This window comes from Semicossyphus pulcher, unplaced genomic scaffold (genome assembly GCF_022749685.1).
Source record: "Semicossyphus pulcher isolate SPU_LCO1_2020_fin unplaced genomic scaffold, fSemPul1.0.p SCAF_10, whole genome shotgun sequence".
Taxonomy (NCBI): Eukaryota; Metazoa; Chordata; class Actinopteri; order Labriformes; family Labridae; genus Semicossyphus; species Semicossyphus pulcher.
Window position 1 is genome coordinate 9,842,745 of NW_027211604.1, and position 18,863 is coordinate 9,861,607.

Consider the following 18,863-nt stretch of genomic DNA (forward strand, 5'->3'; position numbering starts at 1 on the left):
CGTTTTGGAAGTTCAGTGCAATGCTCAAAGAAACTTAGCAGAGATCCACGAGCAGCAAATTCCCAGTGTTGTGAGACAATTTTGGGGTAGTGGCCTTTTTTACCCAAGTGCAGTCATTACAAAATCTTCAGCATTATTTCACTCATTGCTGCTGAAGTTTCAGAGACCTACAGACGGGAACGTGTGGGTCCTGTTGTGGTAACGGAGCACAATATCTACTGTGAACAATCTATGTAACGCACCCTAATGTTGTTAGCTGACAGCTGTAATACACCTGTAATAAACTCCATTTACTCCTCTACATTTTAGTAAAAGGTGTCAGTCAAAACTTAAATCTTTCTGCAGATGGTTCACTTAAAAAGCCTTCCTGTAGTGCCCATTGTCAGATGTAATGAAGTTGGTAACAGGCAGTATGTGAGTTGAAGTGAAGTAAACCACCTGTAGAAATCTAGAGAAATCTAATCTCTACTTGGACAGGCTGCTGCAGGAAGTGTGAACGCAACCACAATGCATGGCTTGATTAAAAAATTGGTCTTAATCTCAGAAAGGAATATTAGCATTTTAAGATCATAGATTTTGTGTGAAGATTGATAAGATCAGTAGCCTAAACTAAAAAAGAGAATCAAGACAGATTTGGGAGTGAAAAAAGAAAAACATACTCTGCGATGTTAATTAGGAACATGTTGCACAATAACTGCGTGAGATTCTTTGTGGTAGCAGAGCAGAAAGAGGAGCCTATATGTCCTTTATCAACAAAGCTTTGCCAAGGTCTTTGAGAAAAGCACTGTAATGCCTTCGTTGTGTCCTCGGTTCGCTCTAAAGTCCCCTCACATGCCAGGAAGCGCCTTGTGCCAGACTGAACTTTCTCATAGTTCTGTGTTTGGTTGTTGTTTCCTCAGTTGAAGGAGGGTGGTTACTCGCACATCACATAGGCAGCAAGGGAAAGAAGACAAGCTGGCACACTTAGTCAATGCCACAAAAAGTTTAATAATCACAGTTTTGATGCCACGGTCTTCTTCAGGTGATCAATCAGCATCAGACTGTGTATTATGGCATAGAGTAAGTATGCGAGCTTGTCTTCTTTTCCTTGTTGTATCCTCAGTCTCGTGCCATTCCTCTTTCCCGTGTGAGCCATATGTGAGCTTCATAATGAAGATTTATTTTTAGTTCTAGTGCTTTGCTTCTTGGCACATGGTGATCAAAGTTAAAGAAAAAGTAAACAAAAAGAACAAATGACGAGTATTGAACTTGTGTGAAATATTTGATTATGCTAAATGACGTTGGTATTCGACTACAGCTGTAGCTTATGGATTTTTTTTTTTTGCCTAAAGCTCATTAAATATTATTCATTAGCTATATCAAACACGTTTATTTAACATGTATACCAATGTCATTTAAAATATGTAAAAAGTAGAAATAAAAATAAAAAACATGAGGCATCTCCCTGAGGTGAAGCAGGCGTGTGTGGAGGCAACAGTGAGCGTGTCCTTGACTACTAGCATCACCAGCTCGGCACCAAACCAAAAGCAGTATCATGGTGTGAGGAGACGAGGGAAACAAAAGCTCACCGTCTTTTAGTCCTCTGTCCCATAAACAACTTTTATTTCACAGTGTCAGCAAATACACTGATATTTCCTTATGGGGAAGAGCGCTACTCTGCGTCCTTGTGTGAGTAACAAACAGAGACTCGCAAGTTGTGAACTCGCCAATGTTTGCCAATCTTGAACAGTAGAGACAGACTGCGCTGTGCGCCGCGGTGCTTTGAGCCAGGTGTATGTTAGGGCCCTATGGCTGGGGTGGCCGCACCCTCTGCCCCCGTGGTTGGTCTGCTACAGGCTACATTATCAGCGCGCTACCCTTTTTTTTAACATTTCTTTATATATATAAAATATCCAAATATTGATATGCTGTCAAATGCACATCCTTAGTGAGAAAGTTACCTTTTGATTTTGTGTTGAATTGATCCAGTGTAACTGTATGTGAGACATTCAGGCTGTCTGATAGCTGTTTAAGGATAGTCTACATTAAAGTGAGTCATGGTTGACACACTTCACTTTTCTGTAATTTCTTGTTTCCTTATGAATGCAGTAGCCATCAAAAGGCTGGGAGACGTGTGTCTACAACTCCCAATGAAAAAACAATAAGTCAACTGACTCACTTTTACACTGCTGTTCTACATACAGCACTGAAAGGGTCAGCTATGGACCGTTCAATATTCAGTTGATGTGGGTTGGTAATTGACTGCTGTATTAAAAATAGGAGTGCACTATTTGAGATGATCTGTCCAAACATTAATTATCTTAACGCTGTATTGAGTGTGTCTCCCTGTCTGATCTTTCTATTGTCCAGTCTGAGAGAAGCAACGGCTTGACTGCAGTGTGTTCCTTTGCTCAGGAGTACAAGCGCAAGCAGCTGGAGGAGCAGCGTCAGTCAGAGCGGCTGCAGAGGCAGCTGCAGCAGGAGCATGCCTACCTGGTTTCTCTGCAACAACAGCAGCAAGAAAAGAAGCCCCAGCTCTACCACTATAACAAAAACCTGGAGCCCAACAACAAACCCACTTGGGCCCGAGAGGTACAGCAATGTTACCTACATCTGAAGCATCACACACTACGGTCAAACTACAGTGCACTGACATGACAGGGTAAATCTTTCATTCACTGCGGTCCCTATTTCAGGTGGAGGAGCGAAGTAAGCTTAACAGACAGGGCTCACCCAAAATCTGCACCACTGTCTCTGACACCGCCATCCAGTCACGTTCTGACTCAATCAGCCAATCAGGAGTGGGCCAGTCTGCTCAGACCCCACCGATGCAGAGACCTGTCGAGCCCCAAGGGGGGCAGGGCAAGGTGGGTGTTTAAATTCAATGAACAACAAAGAAACTGATTTTAACTTTCTGCCATTAACTCTTAAGTTGCTTGCGACCTTATTTACGCCTCCTTTCTCTTCTTTTCCCTCCTTTTCCCTTTCCACCAATCTGCACCTCTGTGTAAAAACCCAACCTTGCATTCTTCTTCACTTTGACCTGCTCCTCCGACTGTCCTCTGCTCTTCTTCCTTCTTCGCGGCTGCTCCTCCGTCTTGGTATGCTGCTGGCTGCTGCTCACCTCTCCAGTTCCAGATGGCTCACTTGGTCCCACTGAAGCCTTACGCTGCCCCTGTCCCTCGCTCCCAGTCTCTCTGTGACCAGCCCACTAAGACAATGTCCGCCTTCCCCACCCAGGATCCAACCCTTGCACCCACACCCCGCCCCATCCACTCTAGAGAGCTGGTGCGTCAAAACTCAGACCCTACTTCTGAAACCCCGGCACCACAGGCACACCAAATCAGAGAAGATCGTGGGCCCTGGATCCGCCTGCCAGATGTGGAACTGCCGCCCAAGGTAGGATCTAGCTGCTGGTTTTGAACAAGCAGTAGGTGTGCTCGCATATCTTTACACAAATATCATGTTAGTTGGACTAAAGTTTCCTTTACCTCCTCTGGTAGCTGTGGATCAACTCTTTCTGTGAATACCTTCAGAGCTTGTTTATGCAATAAAATCCACAGTACGTCTCCAAATGTAGAGCTTGAGGAAATAACTTTTTTTTTCGTTAAGGGTGCTGTTAGGGTTTAAACAAAAAATGCTGTAAATGTAGGACTGTGATGTTGCTCTCCTCAGATTCCCCAGAGGACAGCCTCCATTGCCACAGCTCTCAACACCAACCTGACCTCTGGCATACGGCATCCAGTGAGAGCCAGGTACTGAAGACAGCCCGATGATCTGATCAGATGTTTCCTTAAATACGTGCCTCCCAAACGATGTTAGGTTTAAATGACGACATGAGATAACCGATTTGTATCCTCCTGGCAGCAATCCAGATCTGAGCCGCAATGATCGCTGGGAGAGAGGAGACAGCATGAGCATCATAGCCAATCTGCCCCAGACTGGCTCTCTGGAGAGGCATCGCATCCTCAGTGAGTCCCTGCCTCCCCAATGCTATTTCTCTGCTGACTGTCTTTGCAGTAAGTCTCATTTCAGAATCATAACTACACTCTACATTTTTAACCATCTCAGGCTCCTCCAAAATGGATTCACCCATTCTCTCCCATGATAGTCGTCATAAGCCAGGGGAGTCTCGCACCTCCTCTCGCCCTGGGCGCCCTGCTGTAAGTCAACATTATATTGGCTGACTTTTCATTAACTCCTACCTATAAAAGTAATTACAGTATTACTGAAGAAGTGCATGCAACACACAATATTGCTCTGATGTAAGAGGTTATAAAATACAAGCACTAACTAACTGTATGTATGCTCAGTCTGCTCTCAAATGCACCGGTTATGTAACTTGACATATTGTACACTAACCTTCACTTTTCTCCTCACATTGCCTTCTTACTGACACTAATCATACACAGCTCTGTTACTGTTTCCCCTCACTTTTCTCCTCTTCTTAAATCCCTGTCTGTTGGCTTTACCTCACAAATACAGAGTTACAAGAGGGCTATAGGGGAGGTTAGTATCACTGTGTCTTTGCGTACGCTCGGTGTCCATGCATGAGTTTGTATCTGCATTCATTGGAATGAGCTGCATGCTTCACACTGTCTTGATTCATTTGGTAATTCCTGTTTTTGTCTTGAAATTTCACTCTTTACATTTGAGCCTTTTTATGCCTTGAATGTGTTTCTTTTCTGTTAATATACAGACATCTCAATTTATCCCAAAATATCTAATGGCTGGGTGTTGGAGCCAGATTGAAAGTTAAGAAAGGAAAAAATATTACAATAAGACTAATACTTGGGTTAAATTATCATAATTATCATAATTATCATAATTTGAATGTTTGAATATTATTATTAATTGGAATAACTCTGTTTACTTACCTTTGTTTGATAATTAAGGAGATAGAAACTTACCTGACACTTACCTGATCTCTGTGTATGTGTGCACTCCTCCTTGATTCTGCGTCCTGAGAGCGCTGACAGGTGGTCTTTAAATTAGGGGTGCAATTCTTAATTTCTACAATTCTGAATCGATTTAAAGCATCCAAAAATCTGCAAAATCCAAAAAACCCGCTGCATGCCTTGTTTGCCGTGCACCATTCCCGGCTTCCATTGCACACAGTTCCAGCAAGGAGTGCGTTGGTCCTGGCTAGTCAGTAGCGCTGCTAACGTTAGCTAGCTCTCGGTGTCGGTAATGTATGGGGGAAGCCTTCACCAACGGCCACAGAATAGCTCATACCTGCGATGCGTGGACCTCTCGAGCCACCCAGTCATTCGTGAAATTCGCCGCTCACTACATCACGGGTGCCTGGCAGAATCAGAATCAGAAATACTTATTTCTGACCACAATACTTAACACTAGCTTGGGTCTCGTATACAAACGCGAGTGATGCACCAAACCCACACAGCTGTGAACGTGAATCTGCAGTTGCCCACACACAAGCTGAAATGATCGATAAGAGCTGTTGAGCATTATTGTGTGATCGTTTTAAAAAACATACAAAATTGGACGTTTTATTTGTGTAAAAATATTTGTGAAATTTTCTGATAAATACAGGGGTAGCTCACCTAAGTCTACCAATTTTATTAATGTTTAAGTATTTTTATTTTGTATAACTTAAAAATTGACAAGTACTAAACATCTTGAACACATCTTGAACACATTTTACTTTGCTTTAATGTCCTATAATAATTTGCCACTGCAGTTTTCTTAGCACTCAGCAGACTGGAGTTAATCCTGAAATAAGCACCCTTTGGAACAAATAGGGAAGTGATTGTGGGAATTGGTTTTCGTTCGAATCGTGACCTTAAGAATTGAATTGTGAGATATTAAAAGATTCACAGCCCTAGTGTTCTGCCTGTTGTGGGTTACATGGCAACAGAGAGCAACAAATGAACAAGTAAAATCCCGTGTTTGATTATGTATAATTTTGCTGGACAAGTCAACCTGAGTTTATTGTCAGTAAATTATATTTTGATTATTGCAGCCGATATCTCCGTGCGTGCTTTACATAAAAGTGTGTCTCGCCAACTCCTCACCTGACCTCAGGTGGCTTAATGAAAATGTTTGATTAGCTAATTCACTGGGAATTCTGGGAGTATCGGAAGTGTAGACTCTAGACTTCCATTCAACTGTTTTTGAGCCCATCCTCAGTCGTGTTTGAATCATCTTCAATATGAGCACTGCATAAATGACTGTTGTGTTTTTTGTTACTTTCTTAAACACATTAGATTATGCTTAAAACATTTTTAATTGCATCTTAAAGCAACGATGTCTGTGTGTGCAGGACCACGGCCTCTTTGCCAAGGAGCGTGCTGAGGAGCAGCCGAGGCCCCCTGTTAAGGCCAATGATTATTCCTCCTCTTCAGAGAGCAGCGAGAGTAGTGAGGAGAGTGAGAGTGGAGAGGGTGTCGAGGAGGAGGAAAGCCCCACAGATCGGTAACACCTACAAATACAAACTACTTAAATAAAGTAGTAAATATTTCCTTTAAATCTGTATTACTTGATTCCTATTCCTCTTTTGGTTTCAGTCACAGGGACGCAGACACAGATTCAGTCAACACCATGGTGGTTCATGAAGACGAAGGGGAGGTGGGTGAGGGAGAGCAGGCTGGAGGCTACGGGGATCAGACCATGCTGGTGCAAAGGGTGAGTCATCTGTGAACGTAATGATGCTTAAAATGCATTAAAATCAACACAGTACATAAAAATGAATGAATAGGTCCATTTTGTGTTTGCTGTGTGCACATACCTGATCTAATGCAGAAGAAATGACATCATGATGCGCCTTTTTTTTTCACCTTGAATGATTGTTTCACTGTCACTCCATCAAAACCAAAGATGGCCTTTGTAGATTCAACGCTTTGAATCGAATGAATCATAGAGGAGGCAGACATACAATACGGTGCCAAGTCTGATTTCAGTAGACATTAATGTTACGTAGCCAAAGCTTCAGTCTCGGGCATCTGTTATTATTAAAGTAGGAAAATTAAAGGAAAGGGAAGTGTTGCTGGTTAGCTCAGGACGTCATCCCAAAGAACAACCACGGGAACATTTACCAGCCCGCTCTACAGCTACTGATGCTTTGTAAATAATGTTTCAAAAATCATGGATCTATTTTTTGTCTCTTTTTGTATATTGCCTGAAGCCATTCTTCGAGAGGTTGGCATAAATCTGTGAGATTTTTGGAGAGACAGCAATATGATTCAGTGACAGACTTGCAGGTGGCTGATGATGAGTTGAATGTGGGAAGTGTCACCTTCACTGAAGTGCAATAGTTTGGTGTGGCTATGCTTGTGTGTGTGTGTGTGTGTGTGTGTCTTTGTGTGTAAGTGTCATATATTTGTGCCTTGCTACAGTTACATCACTGGATAGCAGGGAAAGATATGGAGTTATTAATCTATCTAGTAATTAAAGTCAAAACACGATACAGTATATACATAGAAGAGGAATTATGAGCACACAACTACAGTTACAATGTAAATATGTGTTTTAAAAGCAAGTCTCCAAACCAGTCTGACAAAGCAGACTCTACACAGAGCAGTAGCAGTCCTGCATTTATGACGCCCACTACGTTTAACAATTAATATTATCTTCAGGCAGTCACGTTTCATTTTACTGTGCAAATGAGATTTTTCCCCATTTCACAAATTTGGTTCAAACTGAGACTACTTGGAGTAATTATCTCCTGTGAATTTCTTGGAATCTTTCTCAGAGAACATCATGTGCATTCGGCAGATTCAGGACATATTTTCCCCTAATATGAAAATGTACCAAAGTATGATGTGCACTGAAGACTCTAAAAGGTTACATACTGTGCATGTAGACTTTTCACAGCGCAGCAGTCAGTTAAAAAAACAACTGCACAAAAGAGCTGTATTTTTGTTAAAGCTCCTGTGAGGAACTTTCGGTTTGTGTTGATTTTGGCGCCCCCTGTGGACAAAGCCGTACCTCTTATCTCTTTGTTGATTTTGTCCTGTACATGCTTAAGTGGTGGTTTTAAACTAAACATCTCATCCTGCTTTCTTTAGCAGTCATATGTATCACTCACTTTAAACTTCTGCCCTGGAAAATGTAAACAAAGAAACCTACCCCCCGCCAGCAGTTTCAGGCATTAAAAATAACTATATAGAAATAATCAGTCTTGTCGCTGATGGTCTGGTTTGCTTTTGTAGCTCATAAAGAGTAAACAGAATTAATTTCGTCTCTTTCATAACCAGTGAAAAACTCCTCACAGGACCTTTAATGCTGCAGGCAAACATTCAAACTCTTGCTTGTACAGTTTGTTAGGAGATAAGATGCTTGAAGCATCCACAACATTATGTTGTTCATGTCAGCCAGAACCAGGACTGGTTAGATAACTATCTGAAATTATTTGGAAAATTTGATGAAAACAAAACCGAATTCAGGAGAAACCTTTTTTATAGTTGAATATAAGTGAAACATGAAAACACGATGATAAAAACCTTTCAACACAAGTTTGGACACGACTATTGCTTCACTTCTTTTGGTAACTGTGTTGCATTAACCAAATAGGTCAGATCCTGTAAATTGGTGCAGCAGATTAGCCTGGAATCCAAGTCTGTCATCGACGTTATCTAACGTGTGTGTGTGTGTGTGTTTCTCTTTTACCTGATAGACCCCAGAGAAGCGGAGTCATAATGGGTACACTAACTTGCCAGATGTGGTTCAGCCCTCCCACTCCCCCACCGATTCAGCCACTCACTCGTCCCCTGGGAAGGACTCTGTTTATGATGTGAGTTTAATGATGCTAAGTTTGTCAGTCCTAAATTCCTAGTTTATTTTTATGTGCTCCCTGTCTGCCAGCATTCCAGCCATGAGGTCCACAAACAACATATCGAATTTCATGACAATCAGTTCAGCTTGTTAGTGGACTCTCTTTAAAAATGTAGATCTGAAAAGTGCAGTTTTAATACGATACGATACGATACGATACACTTTATTGTCCCCTTAAGGAAATTTGTCTTGGACTTTAATGCTGCACACATTTCACTGCCAATACAGTAGGATCAGAAAATTAAAGACAAAACACAATCCACATGTAGACAAGAGAACAATATAGGCAAACAACTGACATGTTGATTAGAAATATGCTGTATAACTTGTTGACCCTCTCTGCTCCTCCAGTATCAGTCCAGGGGTTTGGTTAAAGCGTCTGGCAAGTCCTCCTTCACCACCTTTGTGGACCTGGGCATGTACCAGTCACCAGGAAGTACAGGGGATAACATATCTGTCACTGGTGAGTCAGGGTCTTTTCAGCAGCAACATGGAGTTTCTTCAACATTAAACAAAGACGCTACAGCTGATTGCTAAAGTAATCACTCCCTTAGCTTTGAAAATTGAGACAATATTCATGTGACTTGGGAGACTTGTGTCTGGTCCCAAACCGTGTACCACTGTACCTGTTTCTGTTCTTAAATGAAGCCTTTTCCGATGCTCCCTCCGTGTGTAGGCTCTCGCTTTGAACAACTAAAGATGGAGGTGAGGAAAGGATCCATGGTGAATGTCAATCCCACCAACACACGACCCCCCACCGATACACCTGAGATCCGCAAGTACAAGAAGAGGTTCAACTCTGAGATCCTGTGTGCTGCACTCTGGGGTGAGAACAGATTCAGTTCTTTAGTGGTAATGATTTAATGTAGATTTAACAAGATTAGACACCTTAAACTAAAGTATATTACAGATAAACAAGAAGCAATATGTAAGCTGTGACCGAAATAATTATCGTGACATGGAAAGTAGATGTCAGGCCACTGACTCCCTTTTAATTGTCTTTGACATTAAAAGTCTTGGAAGAGAACACTCTCTGCTTTCATTTTAAGAGCGATGTTTATCAAATACTTCCTGCTTCAGTGACTTTTAACAAGCTGCCGAACTTTTGCGTCAGTGAGGATTTGTGGGGAACACATTGATCTGAAAACTGTGTGTGCTGTTTATAATTGTTAAATGACATTCAAAGTCTCTATTCTGGGTGACATCACACATACTGAAACAACACGTATTCATCAAAGCTCCCTTTTTTTATAACTCCTGGTAACAAAACTAAATATTCTAGCTGTATGGTTGCTGCGGCTTCTGGTGAGGAAATGTTAGTAAATGAACGCATACGAGATGTCAAATAAGAGTTACAGCACGGGTTAGCTGTGCCAAGAGAGGCGGACTCTTTTCAGTCATTTCATGCAAAATGAAAAGGTTGTTTGTGTGCCTGTGTCTGTCCTAGGTGTGAACCTGTTGGTGGGCACAGAGAACGGTTTGAAGCTGCTGGACCGCAGTGGTCAGGGCAAGGTTTACCCCCTCATCAACTCCCGCAGGTTCCAACAGATGGACGTCCTGGAGGGCCTCAACCTGCTCATCACAATATCAGGTCATTATTGCTACGCGTCGCCAGTCTGCTCACACTACAGTCGGTTAAAGCTGTTTGTGCTTTTGGCAAAAGACTACTGTCTTTAGTGGGATGCCAAACAGTAGATGCCAAACTGCCTTTTAGAGCATCATGGATTTTGACTTTGCACTTCAAGAGCACTGGAAAGCTGTTTCTGTTCCTGTGCACTAGGATATTGACAAAACCTAGAATCTGTCTATCTCTCTATCTTTACTTTAAGCATAAATTTTGAGGTACAATCAATAGAAATGTGAAGTTTTATGACGCCAGTTTCTTAAGTCTAAATAAGATCAAAAAATGACTCAAATTATAATATTGTGTGCATTTAACTGCTACTGAAAATGCTCTTCCTCTGTGTCCATTAAGGCAAGAAAAACAAGGTGCGTGTCTATTACCTGGCCTGGCTGAGGAACAAGATCCTCCACAATGACCCTGAGGTGGAGAAGAAACAAGGCTGGACCACTGTGGGGGAGATGGAGGGCTGTGTGCACTACAAAGTGGGTGAGTGACAGATGATGGTTGCTGATCGCTGCTCCGGACGAATCCTCATAAATGCATCTGGCAGAGTGAATTATTGATTACGAGTGTCTGATGTCGGACGGCCTTGTGGTTGTTCTATCTAGTGAAATATGAGAGGATAAAGTTCCTGGTGATTGCTTTGAAGAATGCGGTGGAGGTGTACGCCTGGGCGCCCAAACCTTATCACAAATTCATGGCCTTCAAGGTAAGTCTCCTCTTTCCTTTGAGCTGGATTAGCTATGCAAGATCAATCAACCAGAAGAGCGTTCAAGTTAATTATCTTCTCACACTCACTTTCTGCCCCCCACTCCCTTTAATCAGTCTTTTGCAGACCTGCCACACAGGCCTGTCCTGGTGGACCTGACAGTGGAGGAGGGTCAGAGGTTAAAGGTCATCTACGGTTCTTGCGCTGGCTTCCACGCCATCGACGTGGACTCTGGAAACAACTATGACATTTATATCCCTGTTCATGTAAGCAGTGCAGCGGTCAGACGGCAGTGTTTTTGGAGGATGTGAAACCTCCAGGAGCTCATCCCTTCTGTTTTCATGTCAAACAGATCCAGAGTCACGTGACACCACACGCGATAGTCTTCCTGCCCAGCTCAGACGGCATGGAGATGCTGCTCTGCTACGAGGACGAGGGCGTCTACGTGAACACCTACGGACGGATCATCAAGGACGTGGTCCTGCAGTGGGGCGAGATGCCCACATCTGTTGGTACGGGTCAAGTCTTAAAACTCGCAGTGACGTAGATAGAAGAGGATCATCTGTTCAAGCTGTAATCATTGACTGTGAACGAGCATTGGATAGAGCTTTGGGTTTTGAAGAGTGAAGCTACTGAAGCAACCTGAGAAATGTAACGGTCAGGGTTTGATTGTACGTCCATAAAAGGTCACAGTTACCTCACATTACAGATGCATCATCAGTGTTTCCCACAGAAAGGCCCCTCGCAGTTTTTACGCACAGTTACATTTTCAGAGCAGCAGGTGAGCCGCACGTGAAGGAGGCTTGTTGTCAAAGATGTGTCGAAACAATCAAAGCCAATCTGAATTACATCGGCACTACCCAGGTCCGCCTAAAAGCTTTTACAACAGGGACGTAAGAAGGTCCATGTTTCAACGTTGCACCTCAATTAATGCCTTTACAGGACAATGTAATTCTCTGGCATGCAGATGTGGATACCTTGCTTGCAACCGGTATCAAGGGGACGATTTTCAGCAGTCAATCGATCGTGGATGACGTTCTTGGACCAATAAAGTAACAAACAAGAATATACCTGGGCGGCCCATGTGTGGGAAATACTGATCTTGCATCAAAGCTAGCACTAGCATTTTATTAGCATTTGTCAACCCCGTCGCTAATCTCCAGCTCCACCATTGTGACGGATATCGCCACTGCTTCCAGTCAAAGTGCTGAACTTGACGCTTCAGTACAGTAATGCACAAACCAATGGGTCGTGACCGTTGATACATCCCCCCTACATATAGTAGTTAGGCTGTAATGAGCTTCCTTTGTACTAATGTTTCATTTTGCCCTGCAGCTCATATCTGCTCAAATCAGATCATGGGATGGGGAGAGAAGGCCATTGAGATCCGCTCTGTGGAAACAGGCCATCTGGATGGTGTCTTCATGCACAAAAGAGCTCAGAGGCTGAAGTTCCTCTGTGAGAGGAATGACAAGGTAAGAGAGACACAAACACTCCAAGCGTGGGACAGTCGGAAAGACTGAATTTAAAGTTGCTAACACACTCTTCCCTTGTGTCCGTTCTGGTCTTCAGGTGTTCTTCGCATCAGTGCGCTCTGGAGGCAGCAGCCAGGTGTACTTCATGACCCTGAACAGAAACTGCATCATGAACTGGTGAAGGAGCAGCGGCTCCGGTCAGTGTGTGGAACCCAGCAGGGGTTTGGAGAAGGAAGTGCATCCGAAAAATTCTCACAAACGCATGCACACAAATGCGAACACCTCTCTATTTTACTCTCCTGCTCGCTCTCGATCACGCACTCATGCTCCAAAGACACACACACACTCTCTCTCTCTTATACACAAACACACAACAACAAAAACAATCTGAATCCATTCCAGCCTACACTCTTTACGATACAGTTTCTACCAAGGCTCCCTGATTACACTCTCCCTTGAATCATCATGAAAAATCTCACGTGAGCTTCAAATGTTAATACCATCGATTAATTTGTAATGTATATATTCTCGTCTTGATTTACTTTAGTTGGTGGACGTGTGTTCAGTCGTGACTATTTAGTTCCTAATCGTGAAGTATGTTACAAACATTCCTTGATGGATCTACAGTACATTTTGAGGAAGGCATTATTTACCCTTACTGTGTGTCCAAATGAAGCTGTAAATAGGTAGCACCTTACATTTAGATCTGAATCATTGTCAGGCTCTTATATAGCCTCCGTTCAGTGTGGACATCACATTATAACATGTTGGAGCGTCCATCTGCTGCGGCATGTGGACCCCTTTAGTTAAGAAGGATTTAGTACAAAAAATATATAACAAAGGGACATTGAAGTCAGGACAAAGTAGCTTGTTTAAATATTTTTAGTTATCTAGTAGACTGTAACCTGAAGTCCTGCTTTCGCTAACCTTTTTCTGGCCTGACTGGCGTATGATGTTGCAACTCTTAAATCATGGCGCGTAAGCCTTCGAACGATTCAGATACGTTTCAGTTTGAAAACAAATCAGAAGTCTCACAAATGTGCAGCGCTGCAGAATCAGTGCGACGAAATCTCCTGCTTTGCCTTTTTTTTTTGTACGGTTCACATGAAACCATTTGTTATTTGACTCATCGGGCTTGTATCTAAACTTTCTGTTTTCATAGATTTACAAAATACACAAATTTGATATTTATATGTAGTGATTCTGTATTGGTATTAGCCTACTGGTATTCTTAATTTTACTGTAATTATATTGCCATTATATTGCAATATATGCTATTCTTGTGGAGTCTTTGTTTGAGGAGGGGAGTTCATGTAACTAGTTTTACGGAGTGTGATAACGTATGAGGACGTTGGAGAGACACGGAAGGAGGGAGTCACTGATATTAGTGATTAAGGGAGGTAATATCTGGAGTCCTTTCACTCTCCTACCACAGTGATGTATTCTACTGTATAATATTTCAGTTCTTCAGACTATTTGGCTAGTGTGGATCTTTTTGTGCGACGTGTTTGTCCAGGGGATCACAGTAGAACGGCTCCATGTGTTCATGTTTTATCCAGGCCAGAGGAACGATATAACGCAGGGTGTTCTCTGGAGTAACAGAGGACTCCGTCTCATCAAGCACTTTGGAGAACACGGCTGGAACACATTAATATATTTTATATCTGTACATTCTGCCAAAGTAAAAGCAAAAATCTGCAAAGGATGGAAGATAGAAGGCCAAAAGAGGTAGTGCTTGTTGATGAAGCCATGCGAGAAGAAGCTCCTCCCATTGATCACCAACCAATGTTCCTGTCAGTATGGCACTCCAAAAAGTCTTGTGCTTTATCAGCTGCTTAAGACGTCATATAGATCTTGACCCTGTATGTTTATTAGGATTGCAAATGTTCCCCCGTTTTCTAAGGGGAATAAACCACCTGCAGCATAAAGATGATACAGTGTGCCCTCATACACCAGGCATTACGGTAGAAGTGTGAGGCAGCGTAATCAGGAAGTAGCTCGGTGAGTGTCTGTCAGTCGTAGGTAGGTCAACTCATGAATCAAGCTTTTTGTTCTGTGATTTCACAACAACATGCTGCCTCAGCACTCTGGAACTAACAGGTGGACATTTTGAAGTCGGGATGATTGATGACGCGTCTTATCAGCTCGTACTTGTTGGCTAAACATCTTCATTTTTCAACATGTGAGTTCATCTGCTTATAAATACCCGCTGACATGTTGATGTTAAAGTAATAAAAGTGTTCATATTTTGACAAGCTTTTGGATGTTATGAAAGGGATCTTGGTGAGTGAGCAATGGGACCGGCTGCGCTTAATGCTAAAGAGTCATATTTTATATGGTCGTAAAGAAAGCTACTAAGAATGCAGTGTAAGGTCAGGGCAGACAGCGTTTAATCAAAGATTATATAAATAGATGGTTGATTTTATGGTGAGATTATAAACTGTAAACATACATGTACAAATATATCTCCAGCAGATACTTTGGTGTGCATGTGAGCCATTGAAATAGAGTAAATAGTACTGTATCAAAGTTGTTTTCCCCTTTAGCGAATGTGTTTTTATTCTTAACTATCTGTTATGTGCCATGACCTACATGTCAACTGTCACTATTTCAATCCACCAGGAGCTCTGGCACTCGTGCTTTTTATGGTCAAATCCTAATTTTTTTATCAATCTGTTTACAGTTTAAGCAGTGCCTTGGAGTTCGGAAAGCGAGAGGTTTAAGGATGGGTTATGAGCCGCCCCCCCCTCACTTGTCTCTTACTTGAAATCTCACGAAGAAGAGGCACAACTATATTCGCTCCCTCGTTAAGATTTACATCCCGTGCCAGTTAAGTGCACTTAAGTCAAATCCAGAATATCCTGTAGATGGACTTGAAATGCTTTTTTGGCACCGCTTAAATCTAACAAACCTAAATGAAGATAATCTATTCAGTAACATGCAATAACAAATACGTTAATACATGTCCAACTAATCCAGCGTCACGTGTAAAGGATGTGCTCACAGTGGGAGCCGGCATAGAGCAAAGCCATACGTATGATTGTGTGTTTAGGAAAACTTAGTACTCGTGATGTCCGCTCAGAAAACGTAGGCTCCTGCAGCAGAGACGAGGACAGCGCTTCTTCTTTAATGATGTTGATTGTGTAATCTCGTAGTGGGGAAATTAGTTCGATATATTCTGAGAAGCCTATTTTATAAAATCTGTAAATTAGTCTATATTGAGAATAAAAGTGAATGTATATCTATAAGACAGATTTGTATTTATATAAAATCGTGTACCGCTCTATTAATCAAAGCACAATGTATTTTAGAGCAGAGAGATCAAAGCTATAAGTGAGTCTAACGGAGAGATGGAGGCTTTTTCCCCTCATTCGCTCAGCAGTCGTCAATCTTGTCAGTAGTTAATCAGTCGGTAGTTGATTATAGTGCACAGAGAAGTCTGCTGAGACAGCCGTCTGTACGCGGACCGTAACAATTACTGCGACGTTTCTGTTATCCAGGCAGAAAGGTAATGTTGTATGAAGAGTCGGCTGTGGCTGTGATTCAGACACACGCTGGTGTTTGATCTCGGGTCTAAATGACCTACGTGAGGTTGACAGGCTGTTGATACGCTCAGGTGACGACGGGACGCATCACACAGGTGGTGCCGAGGCGGTGTGAAGGGCACTGTGGGCCTTGTTGTGAGGTTATTGGCTCTTTGCTTTGGGATTGTGTTAAAAGATGGCAGAATTTAGCAAGTCAAAAGTAATTGGTCGGTTACAGTTAAAGACAGTTGGCTAATTATAATTCAATACATTTGGTCACCAGGTATGAAAGTCTTAAAGGGGAAACCAACAGATTTAGCAGTGCGTTGTAGTGTACTAAAGTACCAAATTTGATGCATACTGGGAAACCTGGCGCCTACATAACCAACAATGCGCCTCGACTGCTAACAGTTGGATAGGATTTTCTATTGTGTTACGCTAGAAGCTGCTAACTTAGCCTTGATCTGCTAGCCTCACGCACAGACGAGGAGCAGGCTACAGAGGTCAGCTAAGCTCACTTCTTTCTAACTCCACAGCGCCAGATGTTTTTCATTTTCAACTGACTCAGATGACATCACTTGAGGCCATTTTTTTTAAATCAGATGTTGCAGCCACAAAGGGCTTCATCCAGCTGCAGATTGGTGACTGCTCCCCAAGCCCTTTAAACAGTCTTTGATGTGTGAATAGATTGATGAGCACACATACTAAAGTCAGTACTAGAAATACGTAACAGTATTTCGACCTCGGCTGTGGACAAACACTGACAATTAAAAAAAGAGCAAAACAAGCAAAAAACAGGTTGCGTTAGCAGCGTTTTTTTCTGGGTAGCAAGTGAAACATTTGACTTATTAAACACAGACATGGTTGTTTTAAGAAGACCCCTGTGTTACTATTAAAAAGATCTCCTGTTATGTAACGTCATAACTAATGCCTTGTGATCTTTGGGTCTTTGGGTGAGGTAGTACATCATGTCTTAGACTTGACCGAGGAAGTAATTAAATACAAAGTGTGTTGTCTAAATGAATTCAGCAAGCATCCTTATAATGGCTTGTTGTTTATAACGCAGAGTATTTCTGTCTATCGATTTCCCTAAAAGCACCTTAAGATGTCAAAGTGCTGTTTCATTTTGTGCCAAGAGCCATTAAATGACCTGAACCTCACATCCATCAGCTTAAGTCTGACACCATAAGCATGAACAGCTCCGACGCTGATGTTGACATTTGTTTTTAAAGAGCAATACAAGCATTTGAACAAATCCGAACAGTGGCTGTTCATCTCAGTGTGACTGGCAGGAAGTGGATGTTCAGTGGCCTACGGTGGCAGACTGAATGTAGGCTGTTGTGTTTGTCGCTTGTTACAGAAAACCTTTTGTTTGTGATCACAGGAAATAACAGCTTCTCTCTGAGACACCTGCTGGGATGCTTGCTCTTGATTTGCTATAATGACATCCCAGAACCTGCCTTTATGAACTCTTGAGTATCATTAACCAGATGATAAACACATAATATTCTGACACTTTTATTTCTAATCAAAAACGAATGAATGGATTAGCAGCTGTAGCTGGGAGTGAGGCAGATCAAACCTGGGGAGCTCTAAGACGACGTGGATCTTTGGACAGAACTACAATATCTCTTCTTCTTTTTCAATAACCTTTTTTTTTTTTTAAGACGGTAAACATCTTTGCAATGTTTTAGTGTGTGTGCGCGCGTCTGTGTTACTTGTGAGAGGTTAACTCCAGATTGTATTTCATAGACTGATAAACTTTAAACTTTCAAAAGATTGTGTTGAATGAATTCATGTCTTAATACAGATTGTTTGAAAAATAAAATACCTTGATCTCATTTGAGTCGTGTTTCATTTTTGTTCGAACTGCTTGTCCCTTCAAAATAATCCATACTATCTGAACTGTTGTAAGGCCCTGCACACTCCAAGAAGTGGTTTCAGTGACTGTCTCTGATTAGATCTGTTCTCAGGCTGAATGTTGGCGGAGCTGCGCTTGGATTACCCGATGCATATGATAAAGGTGTCATTTGTCCTGCCCTGACAGGTACAGTCAAAGGAGAGTGAGAAACAAGCTGTGAGTACAAGTCCACACAGTCCTGAGAAACATTGAAGTCACCTGTGTGTGTTTACCTACAGGGCCTTTATCAATAGAGTAAAGAACATGTCATATACTTCAGTGTTTAACCACATGATGGTGCTCACATCCTCTTGGATCTGCTGCCACTGTCACTGGATTTGTGTGACTGTATGACACAACAGACACAGTTTTCACTTCACAGGAAACAGTCCTCACACTCTCTCAGGCATGGCATTAAATGGATTACATTAAAATCATCTGTAACGAATAAAAACTTTCGTCCTCATTACGTGACGCTGACAAGTTGAATGTGCTGCAGCACCCCCTGGTGGCTGAAGGTAGAAACTTCAATCCTGCAAGAAACCTAAACCTCGTCATGAAGGAAACATTTTAGTTCAAATAACATCAGCAGGAAAGTGAAAGTGAAATCTTCTTATCAAACAACTGATGACAACAAACTTAAAGATACAGATCAAACAATTCAAACATTGCTGCGACCTGAGCACAGATAACCTGCTACTTTTGCAGTAGAAACACTCCTGATTAATAACATTTGATAGCGATTGATTGATTCTGCAAAGTCAGGTCCCTTCCACACTTATCTAAGTAGGTTACTTGGTTTGCTGTTGGCAACTTCTGCTCCAGATTCTCAGAGGAGTGTTTGTAGTTCCAATTTTAA

General features: G+C 42.1%; 1 protein-coding gene across 2 annotated transcripts in view; it reads left to right on the forward strand.

Moving 5' to 3' along the window:
* The window catches only part of mink1 (misshapen-like kinase 1), a 38,585-nt gene extending 20,640 nt beyond the window's left edge, over positions 1-17,945 (forward strand). Inside the window, exons 14-31 of one of the 2 annotated variants that reach the window (XM_069665969.1) lie at positions 2,350-2,571; positions 2,676-2,846; positions 3,112-3,378; positions 3,655-3,734; positions 3,847-3,950; positions 4,051-4,142; positions 6,263-6,414; positions 6,507-6,624; positions 8,615-8,731; positions 9,124-9,235; positions 9,449-9,598; positions 10,220-10,363; positions 10,748-10,882; positions 11,005-11,105; positions 11,222-11,371; positions 11,458-11,617; positions 12,441-12,580; positions 12,678-17,945. In XM_069665969.1, the coding sequence (XP_069522070.1) occupies positions 2,350-2,571; positions 2,676-2,846; positions 3,112-3,378; positions 3,655-3,734; positions 3,847-3,950; positions 4,051-4,142; positions 6,263-6,414; positions 6,507-6,624; positions 8,615-8,731; positions 9,124-9,235; positions 9,449-9,598; positions 10,220-10,363; positions 10,748-10,882; positions 11,005-11,105; positions 11,222-11,371; positions 11,458-11,617; positions 12,441-12,580; positions 12,678-12,761 (2,499 nt within the window). In that variant the 3' untranslated portion in view covers positions 12,762-17,945. The remainder of the gene's footprint in view (positions 1-2,349; positions 2,572-2,675; positions 2,847-3,111; positions 3,379-3,654; positions 3,735-3,846; positions 3,951-4,050; positions 4,143-6,262; positions 6,415-6,506; positions 6,625-8,614; positions 8,732-9,123; positions 9,236-9,448; positions 9,599-10,219; positions 10,364-10,747; positions 10,883-11,004; positions 11,106-11,221; positions 11,372-11,457; positions 11,618-12,440; positions 12,581-12,677) is intronic. The other variant, XM_069665976.1, reaches the window with a different exon arrangement.
* Positions 17,946-18,863: the final 918 nt, after the last annotated feature.